General features: G+C 50.6%; 2 protein-coding genes and 2 pseudogenes across 7 annotated transcripts in view; 2 read left to right on the plus strand and 2 right to left on the minus strand.

Annotated features, from left to right (window-relative positions):
• Window positions 1-289: 289 nt before the first annotated feature.
• Window positions 290-1116, minus strand: LOC147341193 (heat shock transcription factor, X-linked member 3 pseudogene; annotated as a pseudogene).
• A 4818-nt stretch (window positions 1117-5934) lies between these two features.
• Window positions 5935-23694, minus strand: LOC147341194 (melanoma-associated antigen 10-like; annotated as a pseudogene). The gene is made up of 3 exons (XR_015159026.1): window positions 23621-23694; window positions 7185-7277; window positions 5935-6834 (listed from the first exon to the last, which is right to left on the minus strand). The product of XR_015159026.1 is annotated as a melanoma-associated antigen 10-like (transcript).
• LOC147341195 (melanoma-associated antigen 10-like) lies at window positions 7660-8230 on the plus strand. The gene has a single exon (XM_086387962.1). It carries the CDS (start codon window positions 7682-7684, stop codon window positions 8228-8230), a length of 549 nt encoding a protein of 182 aa, XP_086244088.1. The 5' UTR covers window positions 7660-7681.
• Window positions 23127-25218, plus strand: part of TMEM185A (transmembrane protein 185A) — a 41850-nt gene continuing 39758 nt past the window's right edge. For 3 of the 5 annotated variants that reach the window (XM_086387959.1, XM_086387958.1, XM_086387960.1), the window contains exon 1: window positions 23182-23374. Coding sequence is in view for 2 of the 5 variants with exons in the window: in XM_086387957.1 (XP_086244083.1) it covers window positions 23142-23374 (233 nt within the window). In the remaining 3 variants the exon portion in view is untranslated. Of the gene's footprint in view, window positions 23375-25218 lie in introns of all 5 variants that reach the window. The other 2 variants (XM_086387957.1, XM_086387955.1) reach the window with 1 other exon arrangement.

Here is a 25218-nt window from a genome sequence, read left to right on the forward strand (position 1 = left end):
ACCTGCTCACAGAGGACACACATAATCTGAGGACTCTCTCTGCTCCTCCTCCACCTCAGGGGCCTTGTTTGGGGCCATGACGGAAAGGGCTGCTGTCAGGATGGAGTAACAGGTGTTGTACAAAGCCATCACTGATTCATAACCTGGGTACTCTGGGGGGCTCTCAGGCAGTTCCCCTGGGCTGTCCCTTCCAGCTGTAGCTGGGTGTACAGACATGGCATTGCTGGATGTACCCTCTCCACTGGGGCGCCCTGCTCACTGGGGAGGTGGTTTCCCCCGGCCCACCGGGCTACGCTGCCGGTAGACCAAAGGTGAGAGCTGGGGTTCTGTGAGCGGCTGGGCTTCTCTTCTGGACTTTCTTGCCCGCCTCTTGGGCACACTGGTTGTGGTGGAGTTGAGGAGAGTGTCTGGTTGCCACTGCTCGCTTCTTTCTCTTTGGGGTCACTATTGAACCAGTGGTGGGCTGAGCAGTTGTTCTGGAGTCATCTTTCCTCTGGATGTTCTGCAGGAGGACAGGCTTGTCTCTCTGAAAATTGGAGTGCGATAGATCTGAAAGGAAATGAATCATTTTCGCCATGGTGGGGGAGAGGAGCCCTTGCTCCCCACTCTCCTCCCCACCACTGTCCTGGCCTTGCCTAAGTATAGAGATAAGGTCTCTTCATTCCTGGCATGTTATGAGGCCCTAGCATGTAGCTCCTCACTTGAGGTGTTACTGGACCTCCATGACATTAAGTGGCCCCTGAAGGTCCTGTCTAAGGGGGTTCATGGAACCCGACAGGCCCTGCTTTCTCCTCTTTCATTAGCCACCCTCTCACAAGAAAAATGTTCTCCTGGAAAATGAAACCCATCCAGCACTTGGCTTGCCTAGCCTACTCTCCCTGGAATGGCTTTCTACGTTACCATCATCCTCTTCTTCCCTGCAGAGCAACCCGGAGGGCAGATTTTACTGAACCCATAGAGGTTCAGTTCATGGATGAAACTCTTCACACTGTTTGTCTCGAAGATTCTGTCTGTGCCTCTGTGCTGGAGGACCTCCATCTGGAAGAGATCTGCCTTGATGACCACCATGTCTCCCTCGTTGTTCCAGTGCACAGAGGTGAAGGCCACATCCTCCATGATCCTCTAGAGCTTCCTGGGAAAGCCCTAGGACAGCGTTGTTCTCTTCCTCATTGGCCATTTCTGGGTTCTGGCCCTGTGGGGGCAGATTGTCATGGAGGCCTGGATTGGGGCTCTCGGGTTGGTCACCCTGCTTCTCCAGAGCCTCCTTTGAATCCACGTTTGGATCTGGGGAGGAATCACAGGGATCCCCTGCTGCAGGCTCCCCATCAGTTGATGGGGCCAGCAGGGCTGCACGTGCCTCATGGGAACTCTCACTAACCATGGAGCCAGTCTAGCTCAGGAGCATTCTCCACCCAAGCAGTGAATGCTCAGGGCAGAAGGGCCTCAGACCACGGTCGGGGTGCCCCATAAATAATCTCTGGAGATTCTAGAATCTGTGTCTTGGGCCAGGCAGCCAATTAAGTGGTCAGCTCCCTTAATTGTTTCATGATGTCACAGAGGTGATGTGGAGAGGCAGCCCTGGCCCAGTGTGGGGGAGTGGGGGATGGGGACAGAGATGTGATCCCCAGCTTGTCTCTTGTCTGAAAGTACAGAAAAGTACATTTCAGATTGCCTGCAAAGGCTCCCATCTGTGGCCAGGCCCCTTGTTTCAGGGAGCCAGGCCCTGGATGGGTTGACAAACGTGCCCCTGGCTCCACTCCCTCCCTACCAATGGGCAGGCTTCTGCTGAAGGGCCAGATCCTGGCGAGTCCTGGCTTGGCTGCCACGGAGAGAGACCCCAGGGGTCCGATGGGCCCCTGGCAAGTGCCCCTCCCAGAAAATGGGGTCTGTAACGGGCTGTTTTGGCCTAGCCTGAGTTGGTGGTCCCACGTCTCCACCCTCGGCCCCAGCCTTGCCCCTCTTCTGGCTTGGTCTCTTCTGGCTGGTGCTGCCGGTTGCTAGGTCCCTCTGAGATGGCCCAAAAGTCAGAGTCCTGTTGTCCTGCTCCGCTGCCCCCCAGGTTGAGCTCTCCCCAGAGTATGGCTGTGCTCGAGCACAGTGGGAGCAACCTCACATTCCACTTGACTGTTCCCCAAACACCTGAGACACAGACTACTCATGACACAGTATGGGAGGGCGCAGCCAGGTGCTCTGCTGAGCTTGCAGCCTCACCGAGCTCTGCCCACACCATACGTCATCCTGCTGGAGATCACAGGCTGCTGTCTTCAGTTTCCATTTCTTCCCATAAAGACCACTCTCGTGGCCCTAGAGTGCTCACTTGGGAACACCTGTGTGTGTGTGCTTTTCTCGTCCCCCTCCCAGAGCCTTGGATTCAGCCTCCCTGAGGCTACCTCAAAATTCCTGTTTCCTTTTGTCAATGGGTTGGATGGGCTTCTGCTACCCCTGTTCCTGGCCTGCCATGTCCAACTTGGGTCTCCGTGGGTACCTGCCCTTTGAAGGACTTGATTGGGGGCTCAAGGTACAGGTTGTTCTGTTGAAAACAAGCATTTCACTGGTCCTCTTCTCTGCCCCTGCCCCTGTCCCCACCACCACTGTGGACAAGCTCTCCCTTACTCAGATGGCAGGTACATAGAATGATTTAGTTGGCTCACAGGTTACGTGCTTTTCAGGGGGCCTCCTTTACACACACTCACTCCCAGGGACATGTCTAACTTGTTGAGCTAGATGTGACCAAAGGAAGTCCCCGTTTCCCTGTATTTGAAAATGGATGAGAGTTGGGGTGTGGGACTGGACGAAGCCCCAGTGAAAGTCACCTGTCTTCACCACACATGGGCAATAGGGCAGTGGGTTTGGAGATGCATGTTCTCTGACCTTGGGGGCCACTGTTCTTCAACATCACCATATAGGGGACAGACTGGCACCTTAGAAAGGCCCATGTGTGAGGACCCTAGAACACTGTACCCCTAGGGAGAGTGTCCCCCTAATTTTGCCACTCAGCAGGGTCTTTGCCCTGTGTGAGGGGCACAGCCTAGTGTCTGAAAGGGGAGAGCTAAGAGGGTGTGGAAAAGGCTCTCCCAGGGGCCTTTCAGTCTGAGGTCTGGCGGCTAGAATGGAGCTCGCAGGCCTTGACCTGTGCTTGCTCCCTTGCCTTTGTGCTCCTAAACAGGTTGACAGAGCATTCCTTCAGGTCAGTTCATCTGACTGGGACATGAACCTGGAGGCTATGATCGTTGATGGGGGCCCCTGGTGGCTCCTCCGAAGGGGACCAAAGACTGTGGTACCTGTGGTAGCCTGGCTAGGTGGCCTTTCCTGCTCCCATCCTCTCCCCATTCGGGGTCCCTCCTTGCCCCCTGGGTCCTGAGGGAGCTGCCTTTTCTGGCCCCCCTCCTCCAGGCACCACCCGGGCCCTGGCACTGGGTTTGCGTGGCACCAAGGAGTCTTTGTCAGCTCTGGCTCAGGACACTTGCACTGTGCACACACAAGCTCTCATGACGTTCAATACCTGCCTTTCTCAACCTCGCTCTCCTGCCCCTGCACTTGGCGTCCCCGCCCCAGTGTTCCCAGCCCAGAGGCCCTCCAGCTGCCCCCTACACTCAATGCAGCTGGGGAGACCTGGAGCCTCGGGGTTCTGCCTGTGTTACCTTCCCTCCCATATTGAAGGAGGCTCCTGTAGGGGCCTTATCCCAGTGGGCACTGGGACCATACAGTCAGGCCCTCCTCCCTCCCGCTCAGTGAGGAGCTGGTCAGCCTGGCAGGTTCAGTTGGGCAGGAGGCCCCATGGCAGCAGCAGGGACAGGGCACCACCCTCACGTGGGAGGCGCTGGGACTGGACAGAGACACAGGCCCCCAGCAGAGCCAGTTCTCAGCAAAACACAGAGCAGCCCCACAGTGCTTCTGATTCTCCTTGTCCACTTCCTTCCCTGGGCCAGCTTTTGTCACCTCAGAGGCACCGTATAGCACTGAGAAGAGGAAGGCAGGAGAAGTCAGAAGGTCGGGCCGTGAACTGGGGTGGGTGGGAAGGGCGGGGGCTCCAGAGGAATTGAGACCAGGGCTCAGAGCCCACCCCAGCCCTCACTAGCATGTGGTTCTGCAAAGATGCCCAAGGCCCATGGCCTCAGTTCTTCATCTGGGAGGCAAGTGGGTGTGAAGAGCCCCGTGTGTTGGGCTGCATGATGGGACAGAGCTCGCAGGGCCTGGCAGCTATTTGCACTGTGACGGCAGGGCAGGAATCTCTCACATTGTTGCCCCCAGACACTATTCCACTCTCCACTGAGGGATGGGGTTGGCTGCTTTGTGATCCAGACATGTCAGAGAATATGACCCTCAATAGGATGTGGAAAAGCTAATCAACCAAACAGGATATTTCATAAATAAAACTAAGAAACTTTTTTCCTTAGACCATGGTGGACCATAGTATTTGTTGCTCAGTTGTGTCCAACTCTTTGCAACTCCATGGACTGTGGCCTGCCAGTCTCCTCTGTCCTTGGAATTCTCCAGGCAGGAATACTGGAGTGGGTTGCCATGCCCTTCTCCAGGTGAACTTCCTGACCCAGGAATCGAACCCAGGACTCCCACAATGTAAGCAGAGTCTTCATTATTTGAGCTACCCAATAAGCCCCATTTCCAGTTAGAGGGCCTGTTAAATTTGGGAGTGGAGGACTGTTCCAGCAGGACCCAAGCTGCTGTAGGAAATAGAATTAAGAACCACTCTTTGCCTCTGCCTCAGCTGGTCTTCCATCCAAACCATTATTTTCCTTCATGGCAACCCCAGCGAAGGTCGAGTCCTTGATTATGATGGCCAGTTACAATCAAGATAATTTAAAGCTAATTAACACCTTGGGTTCCAGATCTCATGGACCAGGAAAAAGAGGGTACTTCCATGGATTTCTTGGGCACCACTTCAAGGGAGTGCGAAGGAATTCTGCAGGATTCCTAGCAGATATGGGGTATGAAAACACCTCCTTTGCCCCTGTGATCAACAGCAATGCAACAAGAGCCAGGACTCCTTCTTTCCTGTCCAAGAAAGAGATCTCTCTGGGCTTTGCTGCTGCTGCTGCTAAGTCACTTCAGTCGTGTCCGACTCTGTGCGACCCCATAGACGGCAGCCTGGTTGGATACCTCACAGCAATGATCCATTTCAGAATTTCCCATCACCCCCCAGACACACTGTCTGCAAGTCTGAGGGCTGCCACCACCCAGCCTCATCACAATCACCTCCCACAGAAGGAACCCAGCTTCTCAAAGCCCCAAACTGCCCTGGCTTAGGCACTGGCACTCCAGTGCTCCTCCTGAAGCCCCACCACCCTGCCCTGTGTTGCCTTGTTCAGTGTGACTTAGGGAACATGTCTCTCCACTTTCCTTGTGTGACTGTGGCTCCTAGACCATCACTCAAGGTGTGGGGTGTCCTGCTTCTCCTAGTGTCCCCACTGCTAACACAGGGTCTTCCACAGAGCAGAGGCTCCGTAAAGGTTTTCAGAATACATGAGCCAGTGAGCAGGGGGCTTAATTAATTATCTGCTACTTCCTTAAATAACCCAAGCAAACCCAAAAAAACAGAGACAATTTAGTTTTTGAAAATGACTCACAAGAAGGACAGAAGCAGGGATTCACTATGATTACTTTTATCATCTAATTCTTACCCATCAATATTACTGCTAAGTAAGCTCATGTTTCCAAAACAGTTCTAATTCCAATTCCATTGCATCGTGTTCAGGACCACAAAACACAATGGAAGAGTTTCCAATCTCTTTTACAAAACAGCAAAACTCTTGTTCTTGAACTGGGTAAGTACAAGCACACTGTGATCAACATCACTCACAAAGCTAAGACACTGAAGTTTATTTAGCCTTCTGTGACAACAATGAAAGCTTTAAAATTTTCTAAGGAAAACAGAGATGAATCTCCATGTCATCATAGAGAAGAGGAACCCAAAATTGCTATACACTGGTTTCCCCAATTGGCCTGGGTCCTCACTTCTGAGAAGGCTGACTGCTCCCTCTTCAATCACAGAGGAAAAGATCAGACTAGCTGCTGCTCTGGTTCAGGCTGCCAAGTCCTCCTCCCTCGCAGCCTCTACAGACAATGGTGGGAAGGCCCTCAAAACCCTTTGTTTGACTCTGAGCAGAAATGCCACTTGCTGGTCTCTGCATAGTCCTGGGGACCCCACAGGAACTTGTAGTGGGCAGGGTGGCTGTCAGGCACCTTCCGGTACTCCAGGTACCCCTCCTGCACCCACACTTGGGTCAGCAGCTCCCTGGGCTCCCCAAAGACGCAGTGCTCACTCCCAACACACAGCCCTATCTTGCTGAGTGCTCCCCAGAACACTTCCTCAGGGGCCCAGTCTCCATTCCACATGATCAGGATGAGGAGGCCAGCCTTAGGCAGGCCCTGCCCACCGCTCTGCATTGCATCGCAGGTGAGGCCCAGGGTGGGGACCATGATGTAGGTGTGCTCCCTGGGGTCTACCTCCTTCACCTCCACACCACAGACCAGCTGCAGGCTCTCGGAGGCTTGGCTGAAGACCTCCAAGAAGTGCTCCTGGTTATCCCTGAGGACCTTCTTCAGCATTTCCGCCTGGGAGGTCAGCTCCTTGGCTTGATACTTGAGGAACAGGAACTTCACCAGTTTCCTGCCACCATCTCATTAAGAGCTTCCTGGGGCAAGGCTTCCACAAGGGCAGAGAAGGAGACTGAGGGGACAAGGCTGAGGGGGATGCAGCCTCTCCTGCCTCAGCCCCCAAAAGCTGCACCCCTACTGGGCCCTGGGCCTCACCTGGATCCTGAAGGTCTTCCTCGGGCTTGCTCATCTCACTCATCTCGACCATGAGCACGATGCCTGGGATCAAACCACAGAAGTGAGGCAGGGGAACAGATGGGGACAACTGGCCTGGCTGAGGGAGAGAGGGACTGTGAATGGCCTTGACTGAGAACTGCACCCTGTGTGGTCTGACACAGGCCCCTTACAGGTCTCCTCTTGAGGGGTGCTCTCATACCTCATAGGAGTGTGCCTACAGGGCAGTTAGTCCCCTGGCTACCTAAAGGAGGGAGTGAGGTGGCTCTCCAGGGTGCAGTAAGCACAGCCTGAGATTTCCGGGGCTGACTTAATCGGGGGGATTAGGCCCTTGTGGGGTCCCTTCTGTTCTGGGTTGGGAAGTCCCTGGTGCACACTTAGGGCGCACTCCTCACCTTGACTCCTGGTACTGCCTGGACCTCCTCTGCTCTCTGACCTTAGGCCATGGACCTCAGACCTCTGCTTTCGCCTCCTGGTTCCTGGAGCTCCTGTGAGAGAAATGGAGGGGGTACCTTGGGGGTATCTCATGCATTTCTCAGCCGAGGCTGCTCACACCCCCTCTCACCCTGAGGTGGGTGGTCTCCATCTGTACCCCTGCCTCACTTCCGTGTCTTGTTCAACCCCAGGAATCATGCTCGTGGTCAAGATGAGTGAGCTGAGCAAGCCCAAGAAAGACCTTCAGGACCCAGGCAAGGCTCAGGGCTAGGTGGAGGCATAGCTCTTGGGGGCTGAGCGGGGGGAGGCCCAATCTGACTTGGCCTCCTACACCCCAGCATCCTCCTCCTCCCCTGGGGAGGCCTTGCCCCAGGAAGCTCTGAATGAGATGATGGCTAATCTGATGAAGTTCCTGCTCCTCAAGTATTGAGCCAAGAAGCTGACCTCCCAGGCAGAAATGTTGAATAAAGTCATCAGGGATAACCAGGAGCACTTCCCGGTGGTCTTCAGCCAAGTCTCAGAGTGCCTGCAGCTGGTCTTTGGTGTGGAGGTGAGAGAAGTAGACGCCAGGGAGTACATCTACTTCATGGTCTCCACCCTGGGCCTCACCTGTGATGAGATGCTGAGCAGTGGGCAGGGCCTGCCCAAGGCCAGCCTCCTGGTGCTGGTCCTCAGCCTGAATGTGCGGAATGGAGACTGGGCCCCTGAGGAAGCATTCTGGGGAGCACTCAGCAGGATAGGGCTGTGTGTTGGGAGTGAGCACTGCATCTTTGGCGAGTCCAGGGAGCTGCTGACCCAAGTGTGGGTGCAGGAGGGGATCCTGGAGTACCGGAAGGTGCCTGACAGCCACTCTGCCCACAATGAGTTCCTATGGGGTTCCCGGGCCTATGCGGAGACCAGCAAGTGGCAAGTCATGGTGTTTCTTCTCAGGGTCAACCAAAGGGCTTTTAGGTCCTTCCCACTCCCTTCTGCAGAGGCTGCGAGGGAGGAGGACTCGGCAGCCTGAGCCAGAGCAGCAGCCAGTCTGATCCTTCTCTCTGTTATTGAAGAGGGATCAGTCAGCTTCTCAGAAATGAGGACCTGGGCCAGTTGGGGGAACTGGTGTATAGCAATTTTGGGTTCCTGTTGTCTACAGTGACATGGAGATTCATCTCTGTTTTCTTTAGAAATTTTTCAGACTTTGATTTCATAGAAGGGTAAATACAGTTCAGTGTCTTAGCTTTGTGAATGATGTTGATCCCAGTGTGTTTATGGTTACCCAGTTCACGAACAAGAGTTTTGCTGTTTTTTAAAATTGGGATTTAAGATTGGGAACACTTTCATTGTGTTTTGCAGTCCTGAACAGGATACAATGGAATAGGAATTAGAATTGTTTTGAAAATGCGAACTTATTTAGAAATAATATTGAATGGAGAATTATATAATAAAAGTAATAGTAGTGAATTCATGCTTCTGTCCTTCTTGTCTGTCATTCACAGTAACTAAATTATCTCTGTTTATTGAATTTTACTGGGCTATTAAAGAAAGTATCAGACAATCTGAGTCCCCTGCTCACTAGCTCATTTATTCCGAAGACCTTTATGGAGCCTCTGCTCCATGAAAGGCTGTGTTAGCAGTGGGGACACGAGGAGAAACAGGACACCCCCACACTTTGAGCGATGATCTAGAAGCCACAGTCACATGAGGTTTGTGTTGGGGGTGAGGGGAATCTCTGAAATGGATCGTTGTTGTGAGGTGTCCTTTTGCTTCTTGGATAAACCCCAGGGAGATCTCTTTCTAGGGCAGGAAGTAAGGGGTCCTGGCTATTGTTGCATAGCTGTTGACCACAGGGATGAAATAGGTGTTTTCTACCCACCATCTGCTAGGTTTCCTAGAGAAATATAAATCTTGCTCTTTTATGTATGGCCCAGTATTCCCTCTTCTGTCTGCCCTGGGAAGCTGATTACCAAGTACATTGAAATGACAGTTTATTTGGTCATCTGGACTTTATTATTTTCACTTGTGAGCATGGTCTAGATTTCATTTGGATGAAATGAGTGAAGAGAAGCTGCAAAAGTGGACAGGACCTGCTGCGTGACTAGAATCCTGGGATCTTTGAGTGAGCTGTGCCCAGCTGGGAAAGATACTGCTCCCCATCCTCAAACCCTCACAAACACCCAAATTGAATAATATATCCCCGGGGAGGAAAACACACAGAACAGCAATTTTGAGTGGTTTTCTATTCCATTTCCTATTGAGCTGCCACTTCTCTGAGGTGTCTTAAAAAGAAAACAATTTTCAGAGGAGAGAGGGACAGAGTCTGAGATCCAAATAACACTAGAAATAAGTACTAGCCAGGAAAGATGCAACATCCGCCAGCGTTCCCGGGTTCAGGCAGGTTCAGAAGTGTGGGTTCTGAGACACAGGTTAAGGTTGTGCCTGGCATCAAAAGGCAGGAGCGACTTCCGGGCCTAAGGAGGTGGTAAGGTCACTGCAGTGGGGGCTGCGAATGGGTGCAGGGGGCTGAGGGGCAGCTCTCCGTGCTGAGTGCCAGAGAACAACAGGCACAGGAGATGTGATTCTGGCCACGTATATGGCAGCTGCCAGATAGTCAGTGGACACTTGGAAAAGGTGGAGAATTTTAAGACCCATGTGACCTGCTCAGACTCTCCTCCCCAAAACAAAGGAGATTTTTAACTGCTGCTCTTTGTTGAGCATCTGCTAGGCAGTGTGCAATTGGAGAGATGTCAGGTGCTCGGCCACCTCTTGTCTTCCTCTCTCCCTGCACACATGGGGACACGACCCTGCCAGGCCTCTTCACTTAGGAAGGGTCATGTGATGACCTGTGACCAGTGAATTTTGAGCAGAAGCAATTTTGTCACGACCATTTGTTTTTAAGGGACACAGGCGCCTGGGGTTGATCCTCAAGTCAGGACAACACACAGACACAGACCGCTCCGAGTGTGGTTCCTCTCCCAGAGACTAAAGTCCTGCACCTCTGACCCTTGACAGAGGCTGCCCCACAGGGAGCTGGCTTCAGGAATTCCTCTCACCCCTCACGCAGACACACACCCCTGCTGCCCACCCTGAACCACGCTGTCAGCCCCCTCGGGGCTGTGCTCAGTCTCCATCAGGAGGACAGCAGCTAGCTCCCAAAGTTCCCTGTTGGGGTTGGGGGCATCCTCCTTGTGGGGCCCAGCCCCGAGGCCATCCACCCCTGCTGCCCATAGCACCCCCTCTCCCCCAGAACCTGGGCTTGGGATTTGTCCTGCCTGCCCCCCTGAGAGCAGCTTAGGCCCTGGTCCTGATGACCTCATGTGTGTATCTTTATCTGGAAGTCCCAGGGCGGCATCCCCTTCCACAGTGCTTCAGGTGGAGCCGTCAGGACTTGATGCAGCCTGTGGGTGAGTGTCCTGGTGGTGGGTCAGTAGTATTCATTGCCATGGAAGTGTGGGGCACATCTCTAAGATCCTGAGGTATATCAGACCATTCCCTGTGGAATCCCACGTGTTGGAGTAAACTCAGGGTCTTGTGAATGTGACTGTGAGGTCCTGGCTTTTGAGCCTGAGTGTAAGATGCAGAGGGGTGCCTGGTCAGCCACCTGTGCATCCAGCTAGGACTTTGGTGTCCCCATTCCGGCTGTTTGAGCAGAGGATAGGCTCTAGCAGTTGGCAGGGTTGGTCCCCAGGACACTCTCCCAGGCACCAGAGGCCCCAGACTCCAATGAGGATTCAGAAAGGAGCCAGGCAGGAGACTGTGGGGTCCCGGGGGTACAGACTACAAAGAGGGTTGGCCGCCCCAGAGAGGTGGAAGCAGTAAGCCCCTGTAGATCCCATCAGACCTGCCCGGGGCTGGCCGGGAGATGGAGAGGGGCACAGATGCCCCTGCAGGTGAGCTGCCGCCCCGACCTCCATGAGGACATCTGTGCTCTGGGGCCAAGGCCGGGACCACAGCTCCAGGGGGCAGTCCAGGATGGATACATGACAGCTCTCAAAGCATGTACTTGTCATGCCCCTCACTGGATATGACTGCTAGGTGTGGTTGGGTTCTTGCTCTGGGTACATAAGAACCTCAGGCCTTTGGCTGCTAGGAGGTGCAAACTGCCCCCCGTCCCCACTGACTTATCTGGGGGTCATTTCCAGGATCCAGCATCTTCTGCAGCAGCCTCTGTGTGGACACAGACCACCCTGTTCCCAAGCTGATCTTGCCCAGGGCATCACAGATTGGGCAGGTGCTATCCCTGGGTTAAGGATTCTCAGTGAAAGTTTTACTCCTCTGAGAAGTCCCTGTGTTTCCTCATGGCTTCCCTGGAGGCTCAGTGTTAAATAATCTGCCTGCAATGTGGGAGATGCAAGTTCTATCCCTGAGTGGGGAGATACCCTGGAGGAAGAAATGGCAGCTCACTCCAGTATTCTTGCCTGGGAATTCCCATGGACAGAGGAGCCCCAGGGGGTTACATTCCCGGGGTCGAAAAGAGTTGGACATGACTGAGCGACTGAACACTCAAACGTATGCACACCTAAAGTTTTGCTCTGGACCCTTGATATCCTTTCCAACAATTTGAGTCCTGCCTGGATCTTGACAGACTTCTGTGGCAAATAACACTGGCAGATGTCTTAAAGCAGTTTTTGAGCAAATACAGGGTTCCAGGTCTATACCTGGCCTCAGTTGGGGGCTCTTGCTGTAGATCACAGCCCCAGGGGGCTCTCCCAGAAAAAACAGGTATTCTTTGTGTCTATTCATGAAATGAACTGACTGATGGGTGACAGTACTAGCCCAGGGGAAGTCCAGCAAGCATGACAATAGCAGCCACGACATATCAAGAGCAACCCAGGGCATTCCGGGGGAGGGGCATTTCCCAGGGGCACCATCCGCTCCAGTAGACACTGCATAAGCACAAACCACCCAGGCACCCAGGTCATTCTCACCAAGGTGGGGCCAAGCACAAGGAGCTCCCTGCCCATCAGAGAGAAGCTCTCGCATTCTCTAAGTGCCCTGAGCCTGCCCCTTTAGGTGCTGGTGGGAGTTGTCTCAGCCACCGTTCTTCTCCGGAGAAGCCCCCATTCCCCACCCACAGTTGATGTCTGCTCTGACCTCTAGCCTCCTTGGCAAAGGACTGACCTCCTGTCTGGCTCTCACCTACCCTCCTCTGTGGCAAATATCACTGGCTACTGCTTTAGGGACCTTTGTGAGCAAGGAAGGAATCCCAGGCCTTTGCTTGTCCTGGTTCCTTGAGCTAGGCCTGGGTACAGGGATAGGGCTGGGATGGTGTTGGGATGCAGGATTTGAAGCCAAGGGATACTCACAGGATTACATCTGGGTGGAAAGCCACATGTGCTCAAGCATCCAGAAGGAGGGGCATCCCAAAGACCCACAGTCTCAAGGGCTCACCCTGCCCTGCAATCACTGTCCTTTAAAGGACAGGCTTCCCCTTGCCTGACAATCAGTCTGCCCGGAGCAGTGAGCCTGCAGGAGAACATGGAACTCTGCAGCAGCTGGGAGAGAAGTGAGGAGAGTGGGCATGGAATGAGAGAGCAGGACTGTAGCCTGAACATAAGAGCAGCCTTCAGTGGGCTGTGCCTCCAACCCTCCATGTCCAGGAGCCTTCTCCATCCTCACACTCTCTATGCTAGATCTCACCCCTCATCCAGGATCTAATATTCATTCCAGGGGAGATGGTGTCTTGAGGGGTTTAGGAGAGTTGCTGTGGGCAGTGTCCAATGTCAGGCTCTCTGTAGAATGGAGACTGTAACAGTACAACTTCTGAGCCTTGATATGAGTTATATTATTATATTAGGTTCCTAGAGCTGCCCAACAAAGTACCACAAATTGGCGGGCGGGGGCGGGGCGTGGGGCGGGTTGTGACTTCTCTCTCTTTCCTCAAGGCTCAAGTGATTTTCTGAAAGTCACAGTGGTGGTAGGGCCATGCTCCCTCTGATGGCTCTGGAGGAGGCTTTTTCTTGTTTCTTCCATCTTGTGATGTCTCCAAGTGTTTCCTGGTTTTTGGCTGATTATTCCAGGCTCTGCTTTTATGCTCTCATGGCTGTCTCCCCTCTGGACATGCCTATGTTCAATTTGCCCTCTTCCTATACAGATAACAATCCTATGGGATAGAGTTCAGTTCAGTTGCTCAGTCATGTCCGACTCTGTGACCCCATGGATTGCAGCATGCCAGGCCTCCCTGTCCATCACCAACTTCCAGAGTTTACTCAAACTCATGTCCATTGAGTCGGTGATGGTATCAAGCCATCTCATCCTTTGTCGTCTCCTTCTCCTCCCGCCTTCAATCTTTCCCAGCATCAGGGTCTTTTTAAATGAGTCAGTTCTTTGCATCAGGTAGACAAATTATTGGAGTTTCAGCTTCAACATCAGTCCTTCCAATAAATATTCAGAACTGACTTCCTTTAGGATTGACTGGTTGGATCTCCTTGCAGTCCAAGTCTTCTCCAACACCACAGTTCAAAAGCATCCATTCTTTGGCGCTCAGCTTTCTTTATAGTCCAACTCTCACATCCGTACATGACCACTAGAAAAACCATAGCCTTGACTAGATGGACCTTTGTTGGCAAAGTAATGTCTGTGCTTTTTAATATGCTGTCTAGGTTGCTCATAACTTTTCTTCCAAGGAGTAAGCGTCTTTTAATTTCATGGCTGCAGTCACCATCTGCAGCAATTTTGGAGCCCCCCAAAATAAAGTCTGCCACCATTTCCATTGTTTCCCCATCTATTTGCCATGAAGTGATGGGACCAGATGCCATGATCTTAGTTTTCTGAATGTTGAGCTTTAAGCCAACTTTTTCACTTTCATCAAGAGGCTCTTTAGTTCTTCTTCACTTTCTGCCATAAGGGTGGTGTCATCTGCATATCTGAGGTTATTGATATTTCTCCCAGCAATCTTGATTCCAGCTTGTGCTTTATCTAGCCCAGCATTTCTCATGAAGTACTCTGCATATAAGTTAAATAAACAGGGTGACAGTATACAGCCTTGACATACTCCTTTCCCTATTTGGAACCAGTCTGTTGTTCCATGTCCAGTTCTAACTGGTGCTTCCTGACCTGCATACAGATTTCTCAAGAGACAGGTCAGGTGGTCTAGTATTCCCATCTCTTTCAGAATTTTCCACAGTTTGTTGTGATCCACACAGTCAAAGGCATTGGCATAGTCAATAAAGCAGAAACAGATGTTTTTCTGGCACTCTCTTGCTTTTTCAATGATCCAGAGGATGTTGGCAATTTGATCTCTGGTTCCTCTGCCTTTTCCAAATCCAGCTTGAACATCTGGAAGTTCACGGTTCACGTACTGTTGAAGCCTTGCTTGGAGAATTTTGAGCATTACTTTACCAGTGTGTGAGATAAGTGCAATTGTGCAGTAGTTTGAGAATTCTTTGGCATTGCCTTTCTTTGGGATTGGAATGAAAACTATGGGATTAGGCCCAGTCTAACGACCTCATCTTAATGTGACTATATCTACACAGGCCCTATTTCCCCTTCAGTTCCCCTGGTAGCTATGGGCATGAAGATTTCAGCATACCTTTTGCGGATATAATTCAAACCCTAACAAATACGATACAAGGTGTTACCTGCATATGAAGTGGCTGACCCAGAGTTGCTGCTCAGTGACAAGGGGCTATTTTTACTGAGTATTCAAGATGTACCTTCCCCCACATTTTAATATTCCCACGTCTATGTATGTCTAAGGATCCATTTATGCATTGCTTGATGCATATTTTTCTCTTTTCAGTTAAAATGTTATCAAATGGATGACCTATCTCATGTCTGTGCAAACATGGTTTAACTTGTTCTATAATAAGATTCAAAAAGCTTCAGCATGTCCATGCCCTGGGAGAATGAGAGGGCAGCTGCCCACAGATAATGCCTGTAGCTACTGGAAACTTAGAAAGCAGAGATCATGGTTCTGACAGAGGTGGGGGACCCAGGGTGAGGTCTAGGGTGTGGGGAAACTGCTTGCTAGCGTGGCTCTTGTGTAGCTTGGACTCCCAAATTCATTTCCTGAGCATCTATAACCTAAGGGGCTGCAGGGAGGCTGAGCTGTCAGGACACAGAATTTGGTGAGAGCACCACCCCCTTAGAATGCAGAGAGGTCAGGGCAGGGTGGAGCACCATGCATGGGGCTGGAGAAAACATTTTAGGAGGTGGCAGGATCCCACTGTAGATGGGAGACTGTGACAGAGCAATCTATCCATCTGACAAATGTCTACAGCTGCTTGACTGTTCCAAGTGGTGCTTGTCAGAGGCCCAGAAGCCTCCCTCCCTACCTGGAATACTTTCCTGGAGTCTCTGGTGGCAAGAGAGGTCCACAGCAGAAGCCACAGGGACATACTGGTGGCCCTAGAGGCCCAGACACAGCCTCCCTACTTGACCTTACAACAGGAAATGGTCCCTGCTTGCTTTAGTGGGTAGCTTGCTCCAGGAGAGGTGTTCATCCACTGGCTCCCAGGGACAAGTGACAAGAGGGCCAGAGAGGCCTGGACACACCCCTCCCTCTTGTCCCAGCAGCAGCAGTATGCTAATCCTAAGGGACTCCTCCCAGCAAGGGGTGGCCCTTCTGATCTCTGAAGGAAGATGTAGTGGGGGAGGGGGGCAAAGTTCAAGCAGAATGGAAGCCCCTCCCTGAGCTCCTCAAGCCCCCAAACCCAGCCTCTGCCAGGGAGCTCTCAGGGCACAAGAGACTAGGCACTTACGGAGTCTAGCTAAAGGAACCAGAAACAAAGGGTCCTCTCTGGAAGTGGGCATGGATGTGGGGGGTGCATCATATAAGTGAAGTCTTGGGGACTCCAGGGATTTTCTCATTGGTGGCATTCAGGATGAGCCCTTTCAGGAACTCAAGAGTGCAGAATTTCAGGTCGAGAGGGCCAGTACAGTAATACAATTCACGCCCCAACCACTCAAGCTAAAGAAGCTGAAGTCAACAGTTCTGTGAAGACCTACAAGACCTTCCAGAACTAATACCAAAGAAAGATGTCCTTTTCATCATAAGGAATTGGAATGCAAAAGTAGGAAGTCAAGAGATGCCTGGAGTAACAGGCAAGTTTGGCCTTGGAGTACAAAATGAAGCAGGACAAACGTGAACAGAGATTTGTCAGGAGAAAGCACGTCATATGGATACCCTCTTTCAACAACACAAGATATGATTCTACACCTGAACATAACCAGATGATCAATATCGAAATCAGATTGATTATATTATTTGCAGCTGAAGATGGAGCAGCTCTATACAGTCAGCAAAAGCAAAACATGGAGCTGACTGTGGCTCAGATCATGGACTCCTTATTGCCAAATTCAGACTTAAACTGAAGAAAGTAGGCAAAACCACTAGGCAATTCAGGTATGACCTAAATCAAATCCCTTATGATTATACAGTGAAGGTGACAAATAGATTCAAGTGACTAGGTCTGGTAGCCAGTGCCTGAAGAATTATTGACAAAGGTTTGTTTCCATTATTGTACAGGAAGTGATGACTAAAATAATCCCAAAGAAAAAGAAATGTAAGAAGGCAGAGTGGTTGTTTGAGGAGGCTTTACAAATAGCTGATAAAAGAAGACAAGTGAAAGGCAGAGGAGAAAGGGAAAGATATACCCAACTGAATGCAGAGTTCTCAAGAGTAGCAAGAAGAGATAAGAAAGACTTCTTAAGTGAACAGTGCAAAGAAATAGAGGAAAACAGTAGAATGGGAAAGACTAGAGATCTCTTCAAGAAAACTGGAGATATCAAGGGAAAATTTCATGCAAAGATGGACACAACAAAGGACAGAAACAGAAAGGACCTAACAGAAACAAAAGAGATTAAGAAGAGGTGGCAAGAATACACAGACCTGTACAAAAAAAGGTCTTAATGACCCAGATAACCAGGATGGTGTGACCACTCAGCTGGAGAAAGACATCTGGGATGTAAAGTCAAGTGAACTTTAAGAAGCATTGCCATGGACAAAGCTAGTAAGGGTGATGGAATTCCCACTGTTGTTGTTCAGTCGATCAGTCGTATCCGACTCTTTGCCACCCCATGGACTGCAGCGTGACAGACTTTCCTGTCCTTCACTATCACCTGGAGCTTGCTCAAACTCATGTCCATTGAGTCGGTGATGCCATCCAACCATCTCCTCCTCTGTCATCACCTTCTCCTCCTGCCTTCAATCTTGCCAAGCATCAGGGTCTTTTCCAATGAGTTAGCTCTTCACATCAGGTGGCCAAAGTATTGGAGCTTCAGTCTCAGTATCAGTCTTCACAATAAAAATTCAGGACTGATTTCCTTTAGGATTGACTGGTTTGATCTCTTTACAGTCCCAGGGACTTTCAAGAGTCTTCTCCAACCCACAGTTCAAAAGCATAAATTTTTTGCCATTCAGCCTTCTTTATGGTTCAACTCTCACATCCATATATGACTACTGGAAAAATCATATATTTGACTATATGGATCTTTGTCAGCAAAGTAATATCTCTGCTATTTTAATATGCTATCTAGGTTTATCATAGCTTTTCTTCAAAGGAACAAGTGTCTTTTAATTTCATGACTGAAGTCACAATCTGCCCCCCAAATTAAAAGTCTGTCATTGTTTCCATTGTTTTCCCATCTATTTGCCATGAAGTTATGGGACCAGATGTCATGATCTTAGTTTTCTGTTGAGTTTTAAGCCAGCTTTTTCACTCTCCTCTTTCACCTTCATCAAGAGGGTTTTTAGTTCCTCTTCACCTTCTGACATAAGCATGGTGGCATCTGCATATCTGAGGTTATTGATATTTCTCCCAGCAGTCTTGATTCCAGCTTGTGATTCATCCAGCCTGGCATTTACCATGATGTACTCTGCATATAAGTTAAATAAGCAGGGTGACAATATACAGCCTTGAAACATTTCTCTCCCAATTTGGAACCAGTCCATTGTTCCATATTCAGATCTAACTGTTGCTTCTTGACCTGCATACAGGTTTCTCAGGAGGCAGGTAAGGTGGTCTGGTATTCCCATCTCTTTAAGAATTTTCCACAGTTTGTTGTGATCCACACAGTCAAAGTCTTTAGTGTAGTCAATGAAGCAGAAGTACATATTTTTCTGTAATTCTCTTGCTTTTTCTATGACCCAATGGATGTTGGTAATTTGATATCTCATTCCTCTGCCTTTTCTAAATCCAGCTTGTACATCTGGAAGTTCTCAGCTCACATATTGTTGAAGCCAGCTTAGAAAATTTTGAACATTACTTTGCTGGTAGGTGAAATGAGTGCAATTGTGTGGTAGTGTGAACATGCTTTGCCATTGCCCTTCTTTGAGATTGGAATAAAAACTGATCTTTTCCAATCCTGTGGCCACTGATGAGTTTTCAAATTTGCTGGCATATTGAGTGAAGCACTTTTAGAGCATTATCTTTTAGGATTTAAAGTAGCTCAGCTGGAATCCCATCACATCTGTTAGCTTTGTTTGTAGTAATTCTCCCTAAGGCCCACTTGACTTTGCACTTCAGGATGTCTGGCTCTAAGTGAGTGATCACACCCTAGTGATTATCTGGGTCATTAAGATCTTTTTTTTTTTTTTTTTTTTATAGATCTTCTGTGTATTCTTGCTACCTCTTAATCTCTTCTGCTTCTATTAGGTCCATACTGTTTCTGTCCTTTATTGTGCCTGTCTTTGCATGAAAAATCTCTAATTTTCTTGAAGAGATCTCTTATTTTTCCCATTCCAGCTGAGCTATTTCAAATCCGAAAAGATGATGCTGTGAAAGTCCTGGACTCAATATGGCAGCCAATTGGGAAAACTCAGCAGTGACCACAGGACTGGAAAAGATCAGTTTTCGTTCCAATCCCAAAGAAGGGCAATGTCAAAGCATGTTCAAACTACCACACAATTGTACTCACTTCACGTGCTAGCAATGCAACGCTCAAAATCCTTCAAGCTAGGCTTCAACAGTACGTGAACCAAGAACTTCCAGATGTTCAAGATGGACTGAGGAAAGGCAGAGAAATGAGAGACAAAATTGCCAACTTCTGTTGGATTATGGAGAAAGCAAGAAAATTCCAGAAAAACATGTACTTCTGGTTCATTGACTACACTAAAGACTTTGACTGTGTGGATCACAACAAACTGTGGAAAATTCTTAAAGAGATGGGAATACCAGACCACCTTACCTGCCTCCTGAGAAACCTGTATGCAGGTCAAGAAGTAACAGTTAGATCTGAATATGGAACAATTGACTGGTTCCAAATTGGGAAAGGAGTATGTCAAGGCTGTGTATTGTCACCCTACTTATTTAACCTGTATGCAGAGTACATCATGGGAAATGCCAGGCTGGATGAAGCACAAGCTGGAATCAAGATTTCTGGGAGAAATAACAACCTCGGATAAGCAGATGATACCACTCTAATAGCAGAAAATGAAGAGGAACTAAAGAGCCTCTGGATGAAGGTAGAGGAGAGTGAAAAAGCTGGCTTAAATCTCAACAGAAAACTAAGATCATGGCATCTGTTCCCATCACTTCATGGCAAATAGATGGGGAAACCATGGAAACAGTGACAGACTTTATTTTTCTGGGTTCCAAAATCACTGCAAATGGTGACCTCAGGCATGAAATTAAGACACTTGTTCCTTCGAAAGAAAAGCTATGTCAAACCTAGACAGCATATTAAAAAGCAGAGCCGTCACTGTGCCTAAAAAGGTCTGTCTAGTCAAATATGTGATTTTTCCAGTACTCATGTATGGATGTGAGAGTTGGACCATATAAAAGGCTGAATGCCAAAAAAAGAGATGCTTTTGAACTGTGATGCTGGAGAAGACTCTTGAGAGTCGCCTGGACAGCAAGGAGATCAAACCAGTCAATCCTAAAGGAGATCAACCCTGAATATTCCTTGGAAGGACTGATGCTGAAGCGCCAATACTTTGGCCACCTGATGCGAAGGGCCAATTCATTGGAAAAGACCCTGATGCTGGGAAAGATTGAGGGCAGGAGTAGAAGAGGGTGGTAGAGGATGAGATGGTTTGATGGCATCATCAACTCAATGGACATTAATTTGAGCAGACTCCAGGACATGAAGAACAGGGAAGTCTGGCATACTGCAGTCCGTGGGTCACAAAGAGTCAGACACAACTGAAGGACTGAACAACAACAACAAGGGCCAGCCTCGCTGAAGAAGCTCTCAAGTAGGTCCCCCAGGAACCCTGGGGCAGGTGCTGTTCCCCAGCAGGCCTGGCATTGGTTCCTAGCTATCCCTCTCTGCACTGGAGGGACAGTGACACCAGTCTAAGTCCTCTGTGTTCCCTTCATTCTGCCACTGTGGTGGCCTGGGGGAGCAGCCCTGGTGGCACGGACAGCTGGGCAACAACTATTTTGTTCCCTGACCCAGGTCTTCCATGACCAGAGTGTCTGAAGGCAGCATTGGCTCCTTTTAGGGCCCTGCTCTTCAGAAGCCCACCTTCCACTCACCACATTGGAGTCAACGTGAATGTTGAATTGGAAAAGTCACCTACTTATCCGAAGGGTAGCATAAATCCAAGGTGGTCTTTAAAACTATGGTCCATATATACACTGAAGTTTCTTGAACCCAGTAACACGTGTCCACTCCAAAGCCACATGGATATGCTTTCTGGTTTACTTGGGGTTCATGCCTTTTCAACCCAGAACCATTTCAGGCCTTTGTATGAATATTATTGGCAGCCTCTAAGTAAGGTGGCCCTAAAATGTGGTAGACAGTCCAGGCTGGCTAGAGATGATGAAGGTGTCATCCTTCGCATGGCTCAGGGGCTTTGCTCAATGCTCGGGTCACTCATGGATTTGTCCACACAGGCCACTGAAGCTTTGGGCTGCTGCACAGGGTCAGACACTGAGTGAGGGGTCTGAGGTGAGCAGCAGATTGGCAGCAGAGTCTTTTGTGCTTGTTGGAAAGAGACAAGAGGGTCACCTGGATGCTCTGAATCTTATTTCCATGGGAGCTCCAGGAAAATACATGGCAGGGCCACCAGTGAAGTTGAGGCAGTGCAGGCACCTCCACTTCTCAAAGGTTCAGGATGGGAGGCTTGGATAGTCGAATTTTTCCTATATGTCCTCACGGACAGGCCTTTATGCTCCCTTGGTAATTTGGCTTGTCAGGACAAAAGAATACAGTGACAGTTGTTTGTGCATTGGCATCCTGTTCCCCCAGGCTAGGCAGCCCCCACAGGCTGATCATCTTGGATGTGGGGGGGTACTGCCGGCCTACAGAGCAGTGGCTCAGCTCTGAGATTCTCTGGGACCTCACTAAAGTAGTGCCTGCTCTCAAGTCTCTGGAGTCTGAGCAGCCTGTTTGGTCTCTGTCCATGAATCTCTTGAAAGGGCAACAGTACCTGGTACTCAAGTGTCTTAACTGACCAACAATCTCACTCTTAATGCCTGTTTGGAGTGAGGCCACTAGTAAGGAAGTGGTGCTGGCCAATCTGGTCACTGGCAAGTATCTCTTTTTTTTTTTTTTTTTGCAGAGTGTGGGCTTCAGGTTTGTCAGGAACTCCAAGTCCTACATCCTTCATTGCTGGGCAGCTCAGGGCATATTATACAAGCTTTTCTGTGCCTCAGCTTTCCCTTCTGTATTTCTATGCCCATTGAGAACCTCCTCAGGGATAGACAAAGGACTCCACTGGAAGGATGGGCTGGTGAGATAGACTCAAACTCTAGGACAGTCCTCTGGTGCTTCGGCAGCTAACAAACTTGATTCAGGTTACTCATCCTTAAAAACAGGTCATATAATAATACCCACTCCCTAATGGGTTTGGGAAGCCTAATTACCACTTGTGAAATGTTTTGCAAGTTCTCAAAAGAAAGGTAATACATCATAGCAAAGTATGACTCTCATAATTGTGATATTCTCAAGCTGCCTCCAGGGCTAAGTCCTATAAAACTGCCATTTGAGAAACTGCAATTGTAACAAAGTATAACTATTACCCATAATGATAGGAGACTAATGTCTAAGGTATTCCTGTGCCCATGGAAAACTCGTATCAGCGGGGAAGTGAAGAAGGTAGACTAGGCCACCTGCTTGAGCTTGTTCTGCTAATTCCAAAAGTTAACAGACTCCTTGAAGAGAGGCCCCTGCAGAAGCACCAGATAGCAACAGTGTTCTCAGAGCACCGAGTGTGCACCAGGCAGTGTGTTATGCATGCTATCTCACCGAGTCTTGCCAAGTTTAGGAAGTAGGTTTTATTATCTCCATTTTGCAGAGGAGAAAAAAATGAGGCTCAAAGATGTTGACTTGCCCAAGGAAAATGAACCCGGCAGTTATAAATAGGATGGCTCATAGTGCAGGAAGAGCTGGGCCAGGTGGGACGTGACCACAGAGTCTAGGCAGGAGCCAAGGAGACTTTGAACTAGGTTAGCAAAGCCAGGATAACTTCCAGATTTCCAGTTTGGGCACCCCACCTTGCAACCAAGCCGGTGATTAGGTCTACTGCCAACGCAGAGAGGCAACTGAGGAGGGGAAGGCCGTAGGGAGGGCGGATGACTTTGGAGCGGGGTAGCCTGAGTTTGGGACGGCCAGCATATCTCCTTGCGCTGACGTGGGCCTTGGGAGGGAAGTTGAGAAGCGGTCATTGACACGTTTGACAGGTGAAGCCTGGGAGGAGATCGCCAAAATGCAATGTGATTCCTGGAGTCACTACCCTCAAGGCTCAGTTCTCGCTGAGGGAAACCTCCAGAAGGCAGCGCGGGCCAAGGTGTCAGGGGTCCGCGAAGACCACCCCGAGGGACTCCCGGGCGGACCGCTCCCTCCCCGTGGGCCTGCGCAGAGTCAGCACCCTGTTTGGTTCTCCGCGCCCTCCCCCGGGTCCCCTGTCCCTCCGGCCTCCGTTGTCCCCGCCGTCTCTTTAGCCCGGTGCGGGGCCGAGGGCCGGGACCTTCGCGCGCCGGGAGCGGGGACACCGGCGTCGCGCATTGCCCACCGCGCTCCTCGGGCCGGCGGGGCGGGGCTCAGGGCGCATGCGCAGCGGCCTTACGGAAGCCCGGAAGGAGGGGAGGGAGGTGCAACTCAGGTTTCTCCGGGAGGCGGCGGCGGCGACAACGGCTACGCGGCCAGTGCTGGCACCATGTACCCGCTGTAACGCGCAGACCGTGCTGCTCGGGGGGGCGGGGGGAGGAGGAGGAGGAGGAGGACGCCGCCGTGAGTTCTCCGCCATGAACCTGAGGGGCCTTTTCCAGGACTTCAACCCGAGGTGAGGCGCCGCCCGCACGGCTTGGGGAGGCGCGGCGGCCGTGATGCCGCGGTGGGCGACGGGGCCTGCCCGAGCCTCGGAAAACCGATCGGCCTCGGCGCCGACCCGCTGCTCCTCCTGCGTCCGCTACATTCAACCTCCGGCCCACCGTCCCTTCTAGAACCTCCCGGCCGCGGCCCCAGCCCTGCCGGAACCCCGCGCCCCTCCGCTCGCCCTCCCTTGTCGATGTCCCGACTTCCCTCTCACCACTCCATCTTCTGGCACCCACTGCCTGCCTCCGTTCGCCGGGCCAGGGCCGCTTCTCTTGACCCGACACCCCTACCCCCCACCCCAGCTGTTTCCTCCAGTTCCTCCCAGCCCTTGAGGTTTGCCTTGGACGTTTGCCCAAACCTCGCTTGTTTGCTTCTTTGTGGAACTGATATCTGAAATACTGTTGAATCCTTGGAGTCCGTGTCAGGGTATGGCGGGACCTTACATAATGCTTTCTGGGGGGTAAACCTGACAATTTTCCATGCGTGTTGTCTCATCAGTCTTGATTATATGTTTATTTGCAGGAAGTAGATATTGCTGTTCTGTTTCCCAGATGGGGACTAGCGAGTGGACAGGATGGAAGGCACTCAGGCTAAGGAATCGAGCGTCTCTCCTTGCACTACTTGCCCAAGTGTTCTGTAACTCTTTTACGTCCTCAGACTGTGAACTCCCTAAAGCAGAGATGGTCTCCTACTCAATTCTCTATTCCCAACAGGCCCCTGCTGTGTCTGACACACACAGGAGCCACTTGTAAAATGTGGAACTAAACTGAGCCCAAAGACCAGGCCATATGTAACTGGGGGATTTTCTGCTCATGTGAAAAATAAGGAGTTGGTCTAGCTGATCTCTTAAGTCCATTGCCCTGTGAAGAGAGTGCCCTGTCTCTCATATTTGCTGGTTGGAAGCCACGCATTTGATGAACCTTTCCTATGCTGGGTCCTGGGCTGGGAGCTTCAGATACTGGGAGGGCCCATGGGAATGGAGAAGGGCAGGGAAATAGACGATTTATGGCAGTGTGCAGTGTTGTACGGAGAAGGCAATGGCACCCCACTCCAGTACTCTTGCCTGGCAAATCCCATGGACGGAGGAGCCTGGTAGGCTGCAGTCCATGGGGTCGCGAAGAGTCGAACACGACTGAGCGACTTCACTTTGACTTTTCACTTTCATGCATTGGAGAAGGAAATGGCAACCCACTCCAGTATTCTTCCTGGAGAATCCCAAGGACGGGGGAGCCTGGTGGGCTGCCATCTGTGGGGTCGCACAGAGTCGGACACGACTGAAGCGACTTAGAAGCAGCAGCAGCAGTGTTGTACTGTGGCAGCCCAGGAGAGACCACTGTCCAGGCTGCTTGTGGGGGATGCAGGGAAGTCTTGGGGGAGAGATAGAGGATGAGTGTGTGTGTGTTGGGAGTGCCATCTCCTTAGGGATGGTGATGTTTTAAGCTGCAAGCCACTGTGACTTCCTGAGTGCTCTTACTCCTCTTTGAGCACTGTCCTGTTCATCTTCTGTCTAGTCTGAAGTGCCAGTGTGCCCATCCCAGTGCAGTCATTATCACTGTTGGCCTTCAAGATGCTCTGCATAGAGGAGCTTGTTGAGAGCAAGTAGCAGAAAACTGACTACATGCACCGCCTTCCTCTGCTGCTCCTAGGTAGGGGTTAGGGTTGATCTCCGGGATAGCAGAGTTGAATAGGCCTTGTGTAGCTACAGTGTTTGGTGATGGTGATGAGAACGATAAGATCTGAATTGTTTTGTGTCCTTGGGCCACTCACTTATCTGTTTTATTGGTAGCAGAATAGGGAGGCCAATTTAATGAT

Source organism: Bos grunniens, chromosome X (genome assembly GCF_055505025.1).
Source record: "Bos grunniens cultivar Pamir isolate PY7600 chromosome X, Bosgru_T2T1.0, whole genome shotgun sequence".
Taxonomy (NCBI): Eukaryota; Metazoa; Chordata; class Mammalia; order Artiodactyla; family Bovidae; genus Bos; species Bos grunniens.